Source organism: Sebastes umbrosus, chromosome 10 (assembly GCF_015220745.1).
Source record: "Sebastes umbrosus isolate fSebUmb1 chromosome 10, fSebUmb1.pri, whole genome shotgun sequence".
NCBI classification, from domain to species: domain Eukaryota; kingdom Metazoa; phylum Chordata; class Actinopteri; order Perciformes; family Sebastidae; genus Sebastes; species Sebastes umbrosus.
Window position 1 is genome coordinate 20,268,532 of NC_051278.1, and position 20,686 is coordinate 20,289,217.

Below are 20,686 nucleotides of genomic sequence, written 5' to 3' on the forward strand. Positions count from 1 at the left end.
ACGGTTACATTAAATAGAAAATAGTCACAGAGTCACTTCATATCTTACATTTTACATATTTACAAGACACATTACCAGAGGCAGTTTACAATGAGTGCAACAACAGATTAACAGTAAATGCTTTGAAATAACATTGCCAGAAGACAAAAATGAGTGCTATATGGTACATTACACATCACCTAGAGCATCCACAATGTTATGTCTCAGCAGAGTTTTAGAGGGAAATGATGTGCTATACCTGAGAGAGCTTCATCTGCATGTGGGCAAAGACATGGAGGAAACCCACTACAGCGTCCCACAGACGACTGTGAGCTAGGCTCTGTTGGTTCCCAGTGCATGGGCCCTGGAGGAACACACTGATCATTTTAAGAAACATCACAACATTTTGACAAAGATATTAGGTCTTTCAATCGATTAAAATATTTAATCGTGATTAATCGCATGATTGCCCAGAGTTAATCGGGATTAATTGCAAATTAATCGCGCATTTTTTATCTGTTCAAAATGTACCTTAAAAGACAATTTGTCAAGTATTTAATACTCTTATCAACATGGGAGTGGACAAATATGCTGCTCTATGCAAATGCATGTATATATTTATTATTGGAAATCAATTAACAACACAAAACAATGACAAATGTTATCCAGAAACCCTCACAGGTACTGCATTTAGCATAAAAAATATGCTCAAATCATAACATGGCAAACTGCAGCCCAACAGGCAACAACAGCTGTCAGTGTGTCAGTGTGCTGACTTGACTATGACTTGCCCCAACCTGCATGTGATTATCATAAAGTGTGCATGTCTGTAAAGGGGAGACTCGTGGGTACCCATAGAACCCATTTTCATTCACATTTCTTGAGGTCAGAGGTTAAGGGACCCCTTCTTAAAATGGCCATGACAGTTTTTCCTAGCCAAAATTTAGCGTAAGTTTGGTATCAATGGATTTCTTAGGTTTTCTGGTTTCCTATGATGCCAGTATCTTCACTCTAGCTTTAAAACTGAGCCCAGTACGACCTAAAAATCGCAAGTTGCATTAATGCGTTAAAGAAATTAGTTTAACGTTAAAACAAATTTGCATTAACACGTTATTATCGCGTTAAATTTGACAGCCTTAAAATATATATATATATATATGTTCTGTAGGAACTCACAGAATTATGCATGCAACACCGTATAACACTGTAACCCATAATGGAAACCGACCTGTATGTACTCAGTGAGTGTGTTGAAGACCTGCTTGGCCACTTCGATGGCCTTGGAGAAGTTCTGTTGTCCGTGTTCATCAATCACATGCTTCCCTGAGTAGTACCAGTAGAAGTCACTGATGGACTCCTACAGTGCGGCACAGCAAAATATTTGTGGTTTGTGAGCTTAAATAAAACATTTTTTTTTAATACAAAATATCATTGTGATCAATAAAAGATGAAATATAATGTTATTATTACATCATGATGAATTTACTATTTGAGGAATCTTCAATCTGATGTCAGATGAACCCGTATTTACACAGCAGCCAAGTAAAGGTTCGTAGTGATCATCAAGTTATTAAGTTAGCCAAGCATCATTGTAGGCTTACCTGTACTCTCAGTAAATAGTCCACAGTGGTTATTATGATGTTGACAGTAGTGTTGTTGCCTGTTTGTGTTCTCAGGTAATTCTGGAAATCTAACACGTGAAGGAAGTAAGAGCATGCTGAATATAACATGAAAAGAGCGTCGCAATAATATTCATCCTGTGTAGACAATGTAATTAAACAATAGACATCGACTGGAGCGAAGCTAAAGTGTTTTAAGCAGCAATTATGAATCAGTGCTAAACTCCTATTACCATAATTATGAAGTGACATTGAAGTGAAAAACAACAAAGCCTGATTTCTTATCTTTCTTACAGTATGTGGTCCTTTTTCTCACAGACAACAATTATAATCTTTGCGAACTTTGTGACAAGTGTGTAAATGGATACAGCATAGGACAAATAACCTGAGTTGTGTCCTTCACAGAGCAGCTGTAGAAAACGGAATAGGTCACAGGTTATATCTTTGTCAGGCATCACCTTCTCTCCTGGGAAAAAGATGGCACAATAAATAATAGGGTGAAGGACAAGGAATGGAGTAATACTGTAGGAAAGGTACGACAGAATGAATGAGAAAAAACGTGTGAAGAATTTAGAAAAAAAAAGGAAAGAAAACAGGGTCACCTCACACTGAAGTGAAGGGAGACAGCAGAGAAAGAAATAGGATTTTGGAGTGTGAATGAATAGAGTATGTACTAGTCCAGGGATCTCACAGCTGGCTCTTCTGCTATAACATGGATTCACAGAAACACATTTTTTTTTACATTTCCATATGAATACAGTACCTGAGCTCTCGTCCATGGCCATGCCTAATCCTTCTGCTTTGTTCTGCCTCTCAAATGCATTCAGATCCAGTACGCTGAATAGCAGAAAACCACACACATAAATGGATGGTAAATGGACTTGCTATTATATAGTGCTTATATAGTAGTCTTCCGACCACTCAACGCGCTTTACACTACATGTCAGCATTCACACGCAGAGGCTGCCATGCAAGGCAGCAACTTTGCCCATCAGGATCTAATCTAAATACTCATTCACACCTTTTAAATAGCAATGCACCATTGTGCATTTGGGGTTAAGTGGCTCGCTCGAGGCATGTGACCGGAGGAGCCGGGGATCGAACCACCGACCTTACGATTGGTGGAAGACCTACTCTCTGAGCCACAGCCGCCCCCAACAAAAGGATTTTAAAAAAAGTGTTTGCACTCTTATCATTTTCATCAATCAAGTCTGAAAGCCTTTGTGACATTTTGACGGGACTCGTCAAGAGAATTGTCCGACAGTCACTCACCTACATGACCGCATGAGTCCGGCCATGCTCTGAAAGAAGCCGACGTCTTGCTTCTCTCTCAGATAATCCAGCATTTTCTATCACACAAAAGCATCAAAGACAAGGTCTGATAAATGGAGGAGGATCTCATCTGAAGCTGACGTGCTTAACTTATAATCATGTTTTCATTAGTGCGAGCTTTGCTGCAGTGTCTCTGAGTCAAGGCATCATGCTCATAAGAAGACGCAGAATATGAAAGCGATATGTTTCTGAATAGGGAAAAAGTGTACATGTTGAAGAATTGGCCCTTTCTGAATTTGAACTAAAACACTGGTGTATAAATAGTCAAGGTCCTTTATGAAAGCGATGGGCTCAGTAATGAGCTACCACATAATGTGCCACCATGACATGAAAACTCTCTCTATTCATTAAAAACGTCATTGTTGTTTGTTATGCAGCTGCTATAACAGCAGGCCACATCTTCCACAGTCCAAAACTGTTTACTGTATATTTTACAGCTTTACTTTTCTACTTACTGATCAGTAGTCATTAATATACTTTTTAAGACACAAAATTGTTGTGCTTATATTTTATATTTTTTCTCCTGAATGCAATAAATCTAGCAATCCAATCTAGCTGCTGCAATAAATCCTATTTCTTAGTGTCACTTAATCTAATCTTACCTCTTCTGTATTTCAACCATGTTAATTATAATTTTTGTTTCAGGATATTAAACTCTCTAGTCCCTGTCTGAGAGATATGGCCAATATCAGAGACGTGTGATTATGCAAACCTATTTTGGGGACCCCAAGAAAAACAAGTTGTGTGATTTGAGGTGCAGTATTGTACCTGTTGAACAGTGGCATTCCCTCCGTTGAGAACAGCAATACCCAGCTTCAACGTAGGGGCAATCATGGAGCCCATAGCCCCTGAAAGGATGTGAAATGTATCACAATCAGAGGCTGTGCAGTACCGACTCAAAAGAATAACGGGCTACTACAGATCATGATTGACATTTTAAGAAAAAGGGGACAAAGTACAAAGACATGCTTTACTTTATTCTCAACTACTCAGTGTCAGCTCATCTTTGTTTTAGTACTCACCAAATATAAAGTAACTTGCTTACGACTGGCTCATACTAAAGCAACAACGATTTACTTAAAGAGAAAAGCCCTTCAACTAAGAAACACAGTAACCTTAATATAAGTCAGTTATTATATTTGGTATTATAAATCATTTATCAGTATTTTACATTTTTCCTACTGTACCTTTGCTGGCACTGATGGTTTGCAGAACCATCTCAGAAGCTCCACGACGATGCAGCCTGGCCTGCTGGTACAGCAACTTCTGTTTCTCCATCTCCTTTTCCTGAGCCACAGAAAGGTTAAGTTCACTACTGTATCTAAACTACTTTGTCTTAGAATAGAAATATATCTATTTTAGGGCTGTCAAAGTTAACACAATAACGCATTAACGCAAATTTGTTTTAACGCCACTAATTTCTTTAATGCGTTAACACAACTTGTGATTTTATGTTGTAGCAGGCTCAGTTTTTAAAGCTAGAGTGAAGATACTGGTATCACATGAAACTAAAAAACCTAAAGAATCCATTGGCACCAACCATGTCATACTAGCTTGTCATTAAGGAGGACAAATGTTGCTGCAAACTTACGTTAAATTTGGCGAGGAAAAACTGGCATAGCCATTTTCAAAGAGGACCTTGACCTCTGACCTCAAGATATGTGAATGAAAATGGGTTCTATGGGTACCCACGAGTCTCCCCTTTACAGACATGCCCACTTTATGATAATAACATGCAGTTTGAGGGCAAGTCATAGTCAAGTCAGCACACTGACACACTGACAGCTGTTGTTGCCTGTTGGGCTTGAGTTTACCATGTTATGATTTGAGCATGTTTTTATGCTAAATGCAGTACCTGTGAGGGTCTCTGAACAATATGTTGTGTTATGAATTGATTTCCAATAACAAATATATGCATACATTTGCATAAAACAAGCATATTTGCCCACTCGCATGTTAATAAGAATATTAAATACTTCACAAATCTCCCTTTAAGGTACATTTTGAACAGAGCCCATTCTCTCACTTCAAAGCTTTCCACCTCCTGTTCTTCATCATTATCATCCTCCCTGTGGCAGCTCTGGGAGATCAAACATACAAACGCAGAGTGGTGATGAAAAAAAGGGAGAAAAAGAATCAATATAGAAGAGGTACAAAATGTAAAAAACTCACTTCTCTTGTTATATATTGCATGTGACGTGCACAAAGACATGAGAGCAAAAAAAAAATGTATAATACATCATACGTTATTTGAACATATTAAACATTTAGAATGAGACCATTCTTGTGTTCCATTACCTTGGCCATGATAGCAGCGTAGGACTTATAGAGAGCGTCATTTCCGAGCTTACTGTGAACAGGGAAGGCGGATGAGATAGTATTAGTGTATATTAAGGTATGGACAGACGCAGCATTCTAAAAATGGCTAGTCAATGACAGAGTCCAGGCCAATCTGTAGCTGATTCTCACTGGATCCATTCACAGTGCCTAAGCGTGATCCCCTTGAGTAACATAGTTAAATGGAGCACCACCTCAAAACGCCTCCAAGCAGCGTGTGGACCGTTTTATTCACAAGTCTACCCAGTGGTATTGTACATTTTTATTGACCACGCCAGTACACCTGGAACCTGGGTGATTTGATCACATCTCCGCAGTGACTGCACAAGTGAGAGTGCCCGCCCACCCCCTTAATGTCTTTACAGTGACGTGGAGAGAAACTGTTCATTTAATATTATGCTCTCAGATGGCATGCGAGTCTTCTGCAAGAATATCATGAGAATATCACAGCGATACCTCAGTGGGATTGGTAGGAGAAATCATGCATGACTAAGAAGAGCATATAGCATTATAGATTTCAAGATTTCAGAAAGCAGTGGCCACAGATGTTGAACAGAAAAATCAAGCTTCTGATGAATCTAATATTGACATGGTGATGGGTACGATCAGAAATAAAAGTGTTTTTTACTGCATGAGAGCTTTTAGAATGAACACACACACCTCCTCTCCGTGAGGGCGCTTCGACTGAAGAGTGTAATGAGTTGTAGGAGGGGATCGATTCGTTTGGCACCTTCTTCCACATCCTTTTCTTCCTCTCTGTCACCTCCATACAGCTCTATCACTCCTCCCCTCTGCAGACCAGAGAGAGAGAGAGAAAAGCCCACAGTGTGTGCTCTTAAATGAAGTCACACACTGGCACTCTGCTGGCTGACTAACGTTCAGCAGGTTAGCTCTCTGGCAAACCCAAACTATACACTACCGTACATAACATGATCATGTTTATGTGCACAGAGAAGATACAACTAGTTTTATTTGGAACGTATGCTAAATATACATACACTCAAAAAGGCCTTGATGTTTTAACTTTTTCAAATCAATTTCAAATGTTTAAAGCATTAATAACATAATTTGAGAAGGTTTGAGAATACAGCATGTTCACACTGAAAACACAGCAAAGTGAAGTTTATTCTCATTAGCATATTCAATTTGCTTAGGAGTGATGTTGAACAAATTGTGCATGGGAGTGAGATGGCTCTAATATTAGAAAAAAAAGTATTACATCTTTGGAAAAAACATGAAACTGTTTAATGCTTTAATGTTCACAAAGGATGTTAAACTACTAGAAACTAGACTAGAAACTAGAAAATAGTGGTGGTTTCCCATAGATATGGTTTGACTGGCGACTGAGTATCTTGCATTATTTCCTATTGGGAATAGTAAAGCATGTTTATTTCATGTGTATTGCAAAAACAGCAAAATTGGTTTACAGTGTGAATTTGTTGCAACAAAGTGGGTGGAATTTGTATGCAGCTAAGAGGACGTGCTGCCTAAAAAGCTCATCCGAGGGCAAAAAAATGCACCAAGCTTCATCAGGTCTCTCTTGAGAATGAGGCTGCATCTCAATGAGATTATGGTGTCTGTAACCATAAACTGCATACTGAATGAAACAGTTTGACTGCATTGTTTTCTATTTGAGTGTCCTCACTGGTTTCGAGCCTCTGAACTTTTGTCGGACACTAACATTTCTATTTATTCCCGTCACTCGCTTTGAAAGCGACTAACTGTAAGAGGAACGGCTGATTAATGAAGTAGAAAAGAGGAGTTATCTTTACGGCTTCAATTGGGAGATCGGCATTAATGCTTTCTTGTCGCCGTTAGCTGATAGCAGCCGGTGGGCATCACAGTCCTGCTTGACTAAGTAACTGAGCTACCCACTGAGTTCTACCGACTACATTATGATACTTCCACATTATGATGTGTTTAAGCTCTATTCAGTAAAAATGAATGTATTGTATGTATTGAGCAAAGGTAAATTATAACATTATCATGGTGTGTTTATGATGTGTAAAAATGTAATCTTGAAAAATGTAGTGTTTTGTTTTATGGAATTATGACCTGCTTAACTTCCCAACACTTGCTCTAAGCAGCTTGTAATACATCATTAAAACTAATGATGGCAATCAAATCAAAGCAAATATTCAAATAAAAATGACAATCATTTATTTCCTTATCATTTGAAGTGTATGTTTTAATGAAGTTTTATAACTAAGTTTGGGAACAAAGACCACACCTCATACACATCCTATTTCTGCAGCTAAAGTATATAAGCACACCTGATCCGTTCACTTCCCCTTGATTCAGCTTTCACATCCCTTCCCCTCAAAACACCTTTTCTCTCAGTGCCTTTCTCTCTCGTTTGATTACAGGAACCATTGGGAGCTCTGTTAAAATCAGACAGCTTCCCCACTTAGAGTCTCGACTCCCCCGGTTCCCTCCGCCTCCAGCCGACACCTGTCCATCACCGCTTTCCTCCATTCATCCTTCTACAACACCTCTTCCCCTCATCCCCCCATCTGCAACCCTTCATCCCTTCATCCCTCGACCCCCATCCCTTCATCCCTCGACCCCCATCCCTTCATCCCTCATCCTCCTCCCTAACCCATTCCTCCTACATCATCATTGCTCCCCTCCATCTCCAACACGTCATACCATTATCGGCGTTGTCTTTGTTAGTGAATGTGAAAGAGATAAGACTGTATGTTTTGTAGTGTGCGTACTAAGAGACTGTGAGAGATCAAAAAATTTGAGTTTTCAATTTAAATAAATAAATAATTCCATATTTTCATTCTGTTAATGTTACAGTTAAGGAAGACTGTGTTAAGTTGCGTATTGATTTCACATACATTTAGGGCCACCAAAAATGTACTTTGGTCACCATATTTGGGGCTTGGGGCCAGTGCTTAATAATATTAGCGTCTATCCCTGATATAGTAATCTGCAAAGTGTGCTGAACAAAGTCAAAAGCTGCAATAAACAAACTAAATAAATTAACTAAATTAACTAATGAACTAAATAAACAAATGAATCAGAAGCAATTATGGGCCATATTTGAGGTACAAACACATTCCTGATTAAAAAATCTGGGTTATAGGAAAAGAGGTAATTTGTGTTTCTCACCTGATCATAATTCAGAATATAGTATGCCTGTTTTAACTCCAGTGTGTTACAGGAGAGTTATTTTAAACCACTAATTTCAATATGGCTTGCTTTTCCACTCACAGCCAAATCCTCCACGAGCTTCTCCTCAAAGTTGTGGTCCTCAGCTGATATCCAGGTTTTATTGTAGCCTTGGAGGAACAGGTTGACAGCTCTGTGCCTGGGGAACAAAGAGGGAAGGGTGAGAAGATAACAAGAGATGAGCATTTGCATAGACAAATGCTAATCCAAGATTGAAAAACAGGCAGCCTGGAAGGACACTATTAAGCTATAAAAGAACTCTGATTAGACCAATTATTAATCATTCATCCAAGCCTCTCATGCCTATCCAAGGTGACGATTGTTACGTCCACTACGGAGTAAAGAGTGTTAGACCTCATCTTTAATTCACTAGACACAGACTCAAATATTATTCCTATACGACAGGATTTTCATGTGTTAATGCTAATGTAATCATCATATGTCTGTACCTGGGTAAGTTGTAGAGGGGAGCCATCCTTAGGCAGGCCACCACTGCTCGTTTCCTCTGTTTGGATAAGACCTTGTGCCACGCAGGTTTTTTACTTCTCTGCGGGTGTTCCACCTGAAATCCCAAACCAAACATTAACAAAGATGTTATATAGATAATGTAAAAAGGAAGTGCACATTAACCTCCAATGGACCCTAAGGGGTTTCAATGGTAGCTGTTGTAGAGGTTCACCCTCAAGCATTTGTCTTGCATTTATCATGCATTAGCACTGCAGGCATCACATCAAATGAAATTCAGACAAAATTCATTTTATTATTTACACCTGTGACATGTCAATAATTCTATAAAAAAAAAAGGCCTACAAAACAGAAGACCATCACTGAAACTTTGGCTAGTAAAAATATCCTCTTGTCTCTTTAGAGCTTTGGTTGGCGAGGTAATAATATTACACATTTTTAAGCCAATATGATAAAAAAAATATCTGAATGTATTACTAATGATGTTTTTATATTGCTTTAAACCTCTGAGACCCCACAATAGACCTGTTTTTGTCTTTTTTAGGGGGGCACAGGGGGTCTTTAGGGGGAAATAGCAGGTCAACAGTAGATGTCATAAAGAAGTGGTGAACATCATCTGAAAGCTGGAAACCTGAGATGCAGCTCAGCACTGTGTGTCAAATTGTTCTAGTCATAAATCAGAAATAAACATGAAACAATTAATTAATTAAAATAAATTGTGAAGTATATAAGTATAAGGGTTAAGAACATTATGAAAGAAGGCCATTCCCATGCTCATTTATGTCTCATAAATTGCTGTAGCAGCGTTTGGGTTGCTACACAAATTGCTTTAACCACTTTTGGTTTCAAAAACTTTCGCCATTTCCGGCGATTGAATGGCGAGGACTTCTGCTCTAGAAACTGCTCATAACCCCCCTTGTTGTCAATATACTGTAGCTAGGAAAGCCAACCATTATCTTAATGCTCTAGGTCTCTCTGACTGTAAAGTTTCATGAGGCTGTGATTATCCTAGAGGTCACCACAGGTCATTTTATACATCCATCCATCCATCTGCAACCGCTTATCCCGTTAGGGGTCGCGGGGGCGCTGGAGCCGATCCCAGCCGACATTGGGCGAAGGCAGGGTACACCCTGGACAGGTCGCCAGTCCATCGCAGGGCTGACACATATACACAGACAACCATTCACGCTCACATTCACACCTACGGGCAATTTAGAGTCAACAATTAACCTAACCTGCATGTCTTTGGACTGTGGGAGGAAACCGGAGTACCCGGAGAAAACCCACGCTAACACGGGGAGAACATGCAAACTCCACACAGAAGGGTCCCAAGCCGGATTCGAACCTGCAACCCTCTAGCTGTGAGGCGCCAGTGCTAACCACTGCACCACCGTGCAGCCTCATTTTATACAGTGATGTCAAATTTCAAAAAATGGTCTCAATACAATGAAATGTCTCCTATGAGGACTAACATCATCACACATGAATACAATGGGGCTCATTGGATCCACAAGAGTCTCAGCTTTACATGGGTCATGGGGTTAAAAGCTCACCTGGTCCAGGTAATAAAGGACTCGAGCTATTTCCAGAACCCTGTCTACAGTCCTTTGGGCGTCAGCGACGGTGTTCAGCTGGTGTTCAGCATAAAGGGTCTCCTGCCTCAAACAGTTTGACGCCTGTAAAGAGAAAAAAGAACGACATGTTTGTTTCTTTTGTCTTCGTTGTTTCTTTTGTATCTCAACCATTCAATTACATATATTTTTAGGAAGGCTACTGGAGAGGTCCTAAAGGGGCAAAGGGGCTATGGTAATGAGAAGAGAGAATTCAGAGCCAGCACCATCAAAACACATGAAAGAATGAATGAAGGCGCTTGGTTTGAAATCGGGAGGCTCATAAACATAATTAAAGAATAAAGCTGAATCTGTCTTTCTCTGTTGCCTTTAATTTCCTTGCTTGAATTCTGAAATGATCCACAACAACAAAGCTGACTATTTCACTGCAACTAATAACACATTTTCATACAACCAACAAAGGATAGATCATAGGCTGTGAAAAAATATGATCAAATGTTTGTTTAAAAAGTTTATTTATGGTAATGACAAAGCAGAATGAAGCTTTTTTTCCTCACTGACTTATGAATAAACATATTTATCACTGACTCATAAATAATCAAATATTACATGCATATTCTGAACAGTATTGTGACTATGTCATATTGATGTCTCTGGTGAACAATGAGTAAATGAACAGAAAGAAACCGCTTATGATTTTGCAGGCTACAAGAGCATTCTTCAATTTAATTTATCACACACTTGCTGCCTTCCACAAATTAAAAGTCACATTTACTCAGGCATGGCAATGAATATGCAGAATGTCTGCAGGATGTCGAAAAGATGTACTCTTTATTAATACTCTAAGGATAATCCAAAACAGGAATGAATGAATATATATATATATATATATACGTATATACATATATATATATATACACATATTATACATTATGCAAATGTATGTACATATGTATTATTGGAAATCAATTAACAACACAAATAATGACAAATGTTGTCCAGAAACCCTCACAGGTACTGCATTTAGCATAAAAAATATGCTCAAATCATAACATGGCAAACTCAAGCCCAACAGACAACAACAGCTGTCAGTGTGTCAGTGTGCTGACTTGACTATGACTTGCCCCAAACTGCATGTGATTATCATAAAGTGGGCATGTCTGTAAAGGGGAGACTCGTGGGTACCCATAGAACCCATTTACATTCACATATCTTGAGGTCAGAGGTTAAGCGACCCCTTTGAAAATGGCCATACTAGTTTTTCCTCACCAAAATGTTTACGTAACTTTGGAGCGTTATTTAGCCTCCTTCACGACAAGCTAGTTTGACATGGATTCCTTAGGTTTTGTAGTTTCATATGATGACAGTATCTTCACTCAAACTTTAAAACTGAGCCTGCTACAACCTAAAAATCGCAAGTTGTGTTAATGCGTTATTGTAAGTAATTATTGGCATTAAAACAAATTTGCGTTTTATTATCGCGTTAACATTTATGCTCCAACTAAGGATATAAGTGATATAGGAATTCCACTAACCATATCAGTCAACACATCATTCTTTTAGGATTTTCTTTAATTTGATATTGTTTCAATTCAACTTATTTTACGTCTTATTTCAATTAAAATACTCCTTCAAATAATGTTTAGAACACAAAAATGTAAATCCAGTGTCTTTACCTGACTCTGATGATGTATAAGGCAACTGAAAACACGCTCTCGAATCTCATCTTGGGTGTTCTTCTGTGAAAAGCAAACAATGGCCAAAATTAAATATATACTGTATACACATAGATATTTTAAGACACTCAACTTCACCTAGGGTTGTAACGGTAAACTATGGTATAAAAGGTGACGGTTATCATACTGTGATCTACGGTATTGAAAAAAAACTGACATAAGTGAGTGTGTGGGAGTTAAAGGGACAAACAGGAGCAGTCTGGCTGAGCGGTCATGCACCTACAGCTCATGCTCATTGTTAATAATTATAGGACATTATTTTAAAAGCTCACGGCTGATGTTATCTTTCCTTTAGTAGTTAGTTTAATATGCTGTAGTGCTGATAACATGTAAACTAAAATGCTTCAGTTATAGTTTAGTATTATATAGTATATAACAGAGGAGGAAGAAGAAGAAGAAGGAGAAGGAGAAGGAGGAGGAGAAGAAATAATAATAGTGTAACACCATATACCGTGATCACACTACACTGCAGAATAACATATAAATACACTCATTACATCAAAGGATTTGTCACCATGAGGACGACATTAATGCTGGTACATTTCCGACTGACCTGAGTGAAGCCGCTCTTAGCCAACATGATAAGGCTGTGGTCGCTTGGAGAACAAACCCTGAGTCCCACAGGGAGCAGTCTCTTCATGGATGCCACAATGAGAGAGGTGTGTGTGGAATAACGATCTCCCTTCCTCTTCATCCTCCTCTGCTCATGGTCAAACTAGTATTCAAAAAGTATTTAAAGACATGGAGTTAAATTAACTTTCAGACTTAACTGGCAGTTGACAACTTTTTTTGTGATTACCATACAACTACTACTAGTGTCTATAATTTAAAGAGTTGCCGTTCTTGCACATCAGTTGTATGGTCTATTCAGAAATAGGGCTGACCTTGGACATTTTGTCGTTGTTGACCAAGAAAGCCAAGTTGTTGATTTCATTTTGGACCACAAAGTTCTGTTCCTCCCATTTGAAATTCTGTTATAGCAAATAAGGTTGAAGAAAAAATAGCATGGTTAATAGGGAACAATATTAATTTGGATCGCATCGACATGAGAGGAATAATTAAAAAACACAATGTGTCATCCTCACATGAGATTTGGCCCAGAATATAAAGACCTCTGCCACCATGATGAACAGCTGCTCAGCATCAGGGTTTGACTCTTTCAGCCAGCTGGCTCTGAGACAAGACAAAGCAAAAAACACACAGTATCATTACAAAGTTTATTCCTGTAAAGCTGAACGTATGTAAAGCTTAACGACATCCATCTTACTCTATTTGTATCTTCAAAAAAAACATATGTTTTAGTTGTATTTTTCATTGTTTACAAGACTTGTTTCGCTAACAATAATGGAAATGAATTTGGAGATCAAAAGGTTTCTGAAGAACTTCAGGGGCCAGATGCTAATTACTGGTGGATAATGTCATCATCAATTAGAGTAAATTAAGTTTCACTTTCCACTGAGACTAAAAAAACTTCTAATTACTCCACAAGCTTTTGGTCTCAGAAAATCTAAGCTCCTTGGCAGCATGCCTTACCGATTAGAATCCACAAATGGGATGAGGAGGGGATAGAAGGCGTAGAGGTCTCGCACCAGCACAGTGAACTTCTCCTGTATCTGCATCTCCGCTTCGGAGGTATCGCACCCTTCTGCTTTCATCTGCTCCTCCTCTAGCAGCACGCATTCAGCCCTCTTCCTCAACTTCTCCATCAGTGGCAGGAAGTGGCTCTTTAACAGCTCACTGCGGGCTTTGCATATAATTGGCTGAGAAAAAACTGAAAAGATATGACAACTGTTAATGGTGGGAAGAAAAAAATGAAAGGCATATCTGATGTGGAATAAAGAAATCCAATCAGTCACAGTATTGTACATGACCACAATACCTGCCAGCTGTTTCATCCAGTCACCCTGGCTTGCTCCCACATGGTTGTGGATGATACGGAGAATGTGGCCAAGAAGGTCACTAGCATGTTGAGGAATGACAGCGGTGCAGATTGGGTTGTCTTGCTGGCCCTCAGGGCCCCAGTGCCACCAGCGGGACATGTAGCTGCACAGCATAGGCAAAGTGACCTTCGTGACATGGATGTAGTGCGCCTGGCGAGCTCCGGCGCCAGCACCTGCCAACTCCTTTACTTCCCCCAGAGCTTCTTCCAGAGAGGGCAAGAGAGGACACATGTCCACCACCTGATCTGGCAGCCCCAGGTCTAACAGAAACAGATGTGGGAAAATAAGGCTGAGAAAACAATGGGGTTAAGATGTGGGGGTGGAGAGCTGTTCAAGGAGGCCAAGATCAAATGGACAACACTGATACATATCAGTGTGTAGGCAGTGTGTTTGTTTATTACCTTCTCTCTCAGAAGCACTCATGGTGTTGTAGATGGAGTAAGGGTTGTTTTGGTTTAGGGATGGCTCCAGGAAGCATACAGGAAAAGTCCCAGTCAGGGCTGCGAGACAAGCACCTGCTGCTGACCTCTGCCTGTATGGGAATGATGTGTTAGGACGTATAGGCACGGGGCTGACTAATGTCTAAATCATATCAAACTCTATATATCAGACCGGCAATACGTCATCCAGAGTAGGCTCACATGACCACGCCCCCTTTTGGGGGAAAACAATCGTGTGCCCCTCGAAGACGGTAACAGCATAAACAGAGGAATTTGAAACATGTCTCCAAACTTCTACTTTAAACAAACCGGTAAGTTATAAAGCTATGCCGAAGAGTTGCTGTGTAGTTGGTTGCACCAACAATAAATCCAAAAACACAGATCTCCAATTAGTTCCTCTGCTATGTCCTAAATAAGATATAACTGAGGGGCTTTATGGCTCCAAGCTATAGACCAGACCAGCAGCGTGTCATCGCCGAGGTTGCGTTCCCTTTTGGGGGAAAGAAACTCGCCGTCACAGGAGAGAAAATGCCGAAAAAGCTGTTGTGTAGCGGGTTAACCGAAGCTTTCACACTGAGATCTGAGCTACATGCACTACATGAATATTCACTGTCAGTGTGGTAAATCACTAAATGAAGCTGGTGACAGTGACTAGCATGGCTAGCTGACGTTAGTTTGAGTGTGAGGCTGCTGCAGTACAGTCATACATTAACGTTATAGCAGCATCAGACTGTCGTCTCCAACTAAATCTCAGTTCAGTTCAGCTTTAATGCCTACAGATCAAACAGTTGGCTATTAACAGGTCGTTTTTTTACAGACAACACTTACACTTGCCTAACGTGATTCAATCAAATATGTAGAGATGTCTGGATAAGCAATATCCGGCCACTGTTGGACAGGGAAAGACTGAAGGGACATGGCGGCGATCAACCTTAATTTATTTAGGTATCGCGAACCCTCAGGTTCAGGCAAGATCGCAAAATAATTATTAGACATGTATTAAACATTTGCTTGTATAACAAGAGATGAATGTATACGAAAAATTTGAAACCAAACATTCGTAATTTGCATTGACTTTTTGCGAAGTACCCGTATGTGCCGGTCTGATGTATGGGGTAGGATTACTAATGTAAGTTTACTTGCCAGCTACTTTCTTTTCTATCTCAGGTTAAAACATGTGCCTCTATCTTACCTTGGCCTTAATACAATTATCAATAGTCTTAATATGTACTTGTAAGACCCAACAATAATATATAATCAATGAGGGTGGACAATTTGCGTACTTCATAATTTCTGTGATATCTATGATCAAGTATTGTATGTACAGTATGCACAAAAAACTGTTAAGGTAACATTTAAGCAAGAAGTATCATTTTTTTCAAAACCGAAAGACAGACATTAAATGGAGAGAGGCATTTAGCACACACTCTGAAAGCACATAGCAATATAGGTAGTACCCCTCCATGTAGATGCTGCTACTGGTGCCAAGAGAGTAGAGGCTGTTGAGGATCCTGTAACAGGACACCTGGATACTCCCCACTGGAAAGACAAGGTGATACTTAAAGCTGAGAATCCCTGTTAGGTTTCCACCAAGGACACTGAGTAGGAAAGCTGATAGCGTACAATCACAGAGAGACAGACTAGCAGGATGGCTGCTGCTTCATATAATGAATGATTCCTGGAAGGTCAGGATATTAGTGAGGGAGACAATATGCTCCTGCTGCTCTGTGGCAATGACTGAGACACTTAATGAGAGCCGGTTTCAAAGATCTGGAAGGTAGGAAGTTGAGTGGAGGGTGTCCCTGAGTGTTGTCAGGGGTGTGGAAACCAGCTGTTCATCCAGCTCCATAGCATACGGAGGGAAACGAACGACACTACTGACAACACGTGGTGGTGCTTGTACTGTATGTGTACTATTGTGAAGGTAGAGGAAGGTATGTTAAAGGTGCAGTGTGTAGGATTTGGCGACATCTAACAGGGGAGGTTTCAGATTGTAACCAACGGAAAATTGTCCTGTGTGCCGCTAAGCGTGTAGGACAATTAATGTAGCTAAGCGAAAAATGTGAATGGCCCTATCTCAAGCCAGAGTATGGTTTATTCGTTGGATCCGCTCCGTATGTAAATATAAACAGCTCATTCTAAGGTAACGAAAACACAACAATTCATATCTCAAGTTATTATACACTAAAGAAAACATACTTATTGATATTATATTCTATTTCTGCCAATAAAACAGACTGTATTTGTTATTGTGTATTTTAGGGTGTATTTAAGATGTAAAATGCATCCATCATACTTTCATTTGAGACATTATTCCCGCCCTTACCCAGAAGGTCCACTCCGTAGTTTTGGTTGCTAAGATGCTGGAAGAGGGAAGTGAGGGTGGGGAGGAGAACGGAGGTGGTGAAGCTGAGAACCTTGGCCACTCCTCTAGCCTGTTGACTCCTACTCGGAGGCAAACAGACTAAGGTCACAGAAAGGTTTTCCACGGTCATCTCCAGATCAGCTGCAGCCGCCTCAAAGAATGAATGCAGAGATGCTTGGATAGCCTCTGGTGCTGACTTCATCAATGCCCTAAGGTCAAAGGGTGGAAAAATGGCAGTTAAAAGGGACTGTATGTAAGTTTTTACACATATAAACGTTTTCTAATTGTTTTTTATTGCCAATGTGTGAACAGGTTGTAACCTAAAAAAAAAAAAAAGAAGAGACTTTCCGTGAAAATTATAATTTTTTTTCTTTCTTTTTTTTTATGTTAAATGAGAAGTGTAGAAAATGAAAATGTTAAAGGTGGCATGCAGTGTCTCTTTCGGCAAGCTATAATAAAAGCAGTTAAGTGGACTAAATCAGTTGCTAATCTATCCACCAGGCAAGTCCAAATCACATCAATCTCTGCTGAGCCTAGATTCTACTTCTAGCGTCATGCTTCAGAGGCATTGTCCTCAGGGAGTAAAAGTGATATCAACCACAATTAGATAGCATCAGTGTATCAGTGGCTCAATTACACCAGTCATCTCATCCTCAGACTTGGTGGTGTGACACTGATGTGACCGCAGGCAGAGCAAGGAGATCGATTCTGGCAGAGTGTGACGGTAGTGCCATCTAGCTACCTGGCATCCAGAGCCTGAGCCAAAACGTGGAGGCAGCTTGCAACTGAGGAGGCTTCGTTTCCTGGTAAAAAACACACAGAGATGAAAAGATATGCAACTATAGAACATGCATAAACACACAAGGAATTAGTTGAATCTCACACTGTTACATCTCAAAGAGCAAACCAAGGAATCAACGAACAAGAATGAGTTATTCCCATATCATCCTTACCAAAGAGTGAGATCCTGTGTCTTACTAGAGCTGCAATCTTACAAAAGAGACTGGATGTGAGGAGAAAAGACAAGTGCAGTAATGAGGAGAGAGGAGTGGGAAAAGTAATTACGGGACACATAATCAGAAGAATGAGGCTTCTTCTGTCAAAAAAATTATTATGCAAAACACGGCAAAGGAATTGTCCCAATACAATAGAATGTGCAAGAGCTTAAGAAAACTTTAAAATACTGCTGGTGTTATCAACATACTGTGTGTTTTGTTGGGAGTAACACATACCTTGCAATAATCTCCTTTTCCTTTTTTGACGCATGGCTTCGCGAGCAGAGAGAAGTGGTGAGGAAATACAGACGGTGGCTCATCACATATTGTTCCAAAAGAGGAAGGATTACCTGTTGAATGGAGTAACAGTCAAAGGTCACTTCATAAATCAACATGTATTACCCACAATTCCCCTTAAATTTCTTCTGACCACTGTAGCTTCGAAGTTATATTTAAAAACAATATTATATTCTGCGCCTTCTTTTCCTAGTGCTTCATTGAAGGTACATCACACTCGCTGAAAAGAATATCTAATTCATAGACACATTTTTTTTTTATGGCTGCACCATTACATCAAAAAGATAAATCTGGAAGTCTTGTTCATCATTTCTTAGTTCAGCCAATTTGAATGTCTTGTGATTAGGGCTGTCAAAGTTAACACGATAATAACAACGCGTTATAGCAAATTTGTTTTAACGCCACTTATTTCTTTAACGCATCTTGCGAGTTTTAGGTTCAGTTTTAAAGCTAGAGTGAAGATACTGGCATCATATGAAACTATAAAACCTAAGGAATCTTTTGATACCAACCATACTAGCTTGTTTGAGATGGAGGCGTAATAATGCTCCAAACTTATGCTAAATTTTGGCGAGGAAAAACTGACCTGGCCATTTTCAAAGGGGTCCCTTGACCTCTGACCTCAAGATATGTGAATGAAAATGGGTTCTCTGGGTACCCACGAGTCTCCCCTTTACAGACATGCCAACTTTATGATAATCACATGCAGTTTGGGGCAAGTCATAGTCAAGCTGTTGTTGTCTGTTGGGCTTTAGTTTGCCATGTTATGATTTGGTTATATTTTTTATGCTAAGTGCAGTACCTGTGAGGGTTTATGGACAATATTTGTCACTGTTTTGTGTTTTTAATTGATTTCCAGTAATAAATATATACATACATTTGTATAAAGAAAGCATATTTACCCACTCCCATGTTGATAAGAGTATTAAATACTTGACAAATCTCCCTTTAAGATACATTTTGAACAGATAAAAAATGTGCGATTCATTTGTGATTAATCGCGATTAAATATTTAAATCGACTGTGATCATGACTACAATTTCAAAAATGGTTTGGAGGTCTGAGCAGTGCCTGCCTGTTTAACATGAGTTTGTAATGATGGACCCAGCAAGGACCTGGGGGGGAAACATTTTGCACTTTATTAGCTATTCTTATGAAGCACTGGCAATTCACAGACAGACAGATGGACAGCCAGACAGACAAAGACGTGGGCGGTTGTTTGAGCGTGTGGTTGAGGAGGTGTGGGGTGTAGAGATCTGAGGCATGACTGTTCACTGTATTGGCTGACTGGGTCTGACTCAGTGGGCCCCATCAATGAGAAATAAACCCTTTTCATTCGCTGACTCCTTGGAGGCAGAACTGTGTGGGAAGCTTTAATCAATGTCCTGATGGCAATCGACACGCCCACATGGATTTCCAAAATGGTTAAATAAATTACACAGCCACAAAGGGTTTTACTTAGAGGGGTTGCCCATGGCAACCATCTAACAAAACTAATTAGATGACGTGAATGAAATAATTAAAAAAAAGGGCTAAGGAGAAGAAAGAAAACGGCATTGGAAAAATTTAATTGGAAGGGTGCTAAGTCAATGTTAGAGATTCCATGTCAGACAGAAGATTTCGACAGTGCTTAGATATGTATTTGATCAGAAGCAAACCTTGGGGAAAAAATGAAGTGGTTGCTGGTGTGGAGCTCTCTCTCCTTTAGACATCTGTCCTCTGGCTTGCATCACCTCTGGAAAGAAAAACACAATGAAATACAAAATCAAAGACTTAAACTACCACAATACTGCAGATAAAATAGAATAATATAAATAATAAAAGTGTTTCGAGGTAATTTTCACATAAGACAGACCAGTCCACATACCCAGGCCTGCTGTGAGCTATTTTGTGGTTCAAATCAAATCTACCCTGAGGGGACAGGCTGAATGTAGACGCAAGAGACTGCTGCTCATTAATGATCAAATGTGAAGATTCAAGGCCCAGCGGTATGATCAAAACCTTACAGTGTCAGCTACATAATGTACTCATTCCTTTGGGATGTATAATGTGAAAGTTCTTTTATGTGTTTTATTTCCATGATTTATGTTTTTGGCCTTTACAGTCATGAACATTATCATCTTACCCAGCTCCAACATGTGCTCTTGGGCATCCTCGGTGTGAGAGAGCAGCCGCTGAAGGAGAGTGTAGCCAAAGCAGTTGGCTACGGCTGGAAAGTCCATCTCCACTGTCTTCCGATCCCTGTAGAGGAAGTGAAAGAAAACAGGGATAATGACACATCACTACCTGAAAAGACAGAGAGTTCTAACCTTAATCACTGTATAATCTGGCTATGTATTTTGTATTTCCAGGAAAGGCCTGCACACCACTGTGAAATGAAAATGGAACACCTCATTTGCTACCCACCTCATACATACTGTATCACATTGCCCT

At 39.7% G+C, this 20,686-nt stretch overlaps 1 protein-coding gene across 1 annotated transcript in view; it reads right to left on the minus strand.

Moving 5' to 3' along the window:
- ryr2b (ryanodine receptor 2b (cardiac)) overlaps positions 1 to 20,686 on the minus strand; it is an 85,152-nt gene that overhangs the window by 17,163 nt on the left and 47,303 nt on the right. Inside the window, exons 60-87 of the mRNA XM_037782524.1 lie at positions 20,379 to 20,494; positions 19,912 to 19,988; positions 18,194 to 18,306; positions 17,915 to 17,964; positions 17,704 to 17,764; positions 16,923 to 17,170; positions 16,054 to 16,135; positions 14,558 to 14,688; positions 14,096 to 14,416; positions 13,750 to 13,987; positions 13,302 to 13,389; positions 13,101 to 13,187; positions 12,770 to 12,931; positions 12,157 to 12,219; positions 10,463 to 10,585; positions 8,894 to 9,006; positions 8,487 to 8,583; positions 5,928 to 6,058; positions 5,229 to 5,280; positions 4,957 to 5,010; positions 4,118 to 4,217; positions 3,699 to 3,778; positions 2,871 to 2,947; positions 2,362 to 2,435; positions 1,984 to 2,064; positions 1,581 to 1,669; positions 1,208 to 1,336; positions 239 to 343 (exon numbers count right to left, since the gene is read on the minus strand). Coding sequence (XP_037638452.1) covers positions 239 to 343; positions 1,208 to 1,336; positions 1,581 to 1,669; positions 1,984 to 2,064; positions 2,362 to 2,435; positions 2,871 to 2,947; positions 3,699 to 3,778; positions 4,118 to 4,217; positions 4,957 to 5,010; positions 5,229 to 5,280; positions 5,928 to 6,058; positions 8,487 to 8,583; positions 8,894 to 9,006; positions 10,463 to 10,585; positions 12,157 to 12,219; positions 12,770 to 12,931; positions 13,101 to 13,187; positions 13,302 to 13,389; positions 13,750 to 13,987; positions 14,096 to 14,416; positions 14,558 to 14,688; positions 16,054 to 16,135; positions 16,923 to 17,170; positions 17,704 to 17,764; positions 17,915 to 17,964; positions 18,194 to 18,306; positions 19,912 to 19,988; positions 20,379 to 20,494 — 3,142 coding nt within the window. The remainder of the gene's footprint in view (positions 1 to 238; positions 344 to 1,207; positions 1,337 to 1,580; positions 1,670 to 1,983; positions 2,065 to 2,361; positions 2,436 to 2,870; positions 2,948 to 3,698; positions 3,779 to 4,117; positions 4,218 to 4,956; positions 5,011 to 5,228; positions 5,281 to 5,927; positions 6,059 to 8,486; positions 8,584 to 8,893; positions 9,007 to 10,462; positions 10,586 to 12,156; positions 12,220 to 12,769; positions 12,932 to 13,100; positions 13,188 to 13,301; positions 13,390 to 13,749; positions 13,988 to 14,095; positions 14,417 to 14,557; positions 14,689 to 16,053; positions 16,136 to 16,922; positions 17,171 to 17,703; positions 17,765 to 17,914; positions 17,965 to 18,193; positions 18,307 to 19,911; positions 19,989 to 20,378; positions 20,495 to 20,686) is intronic.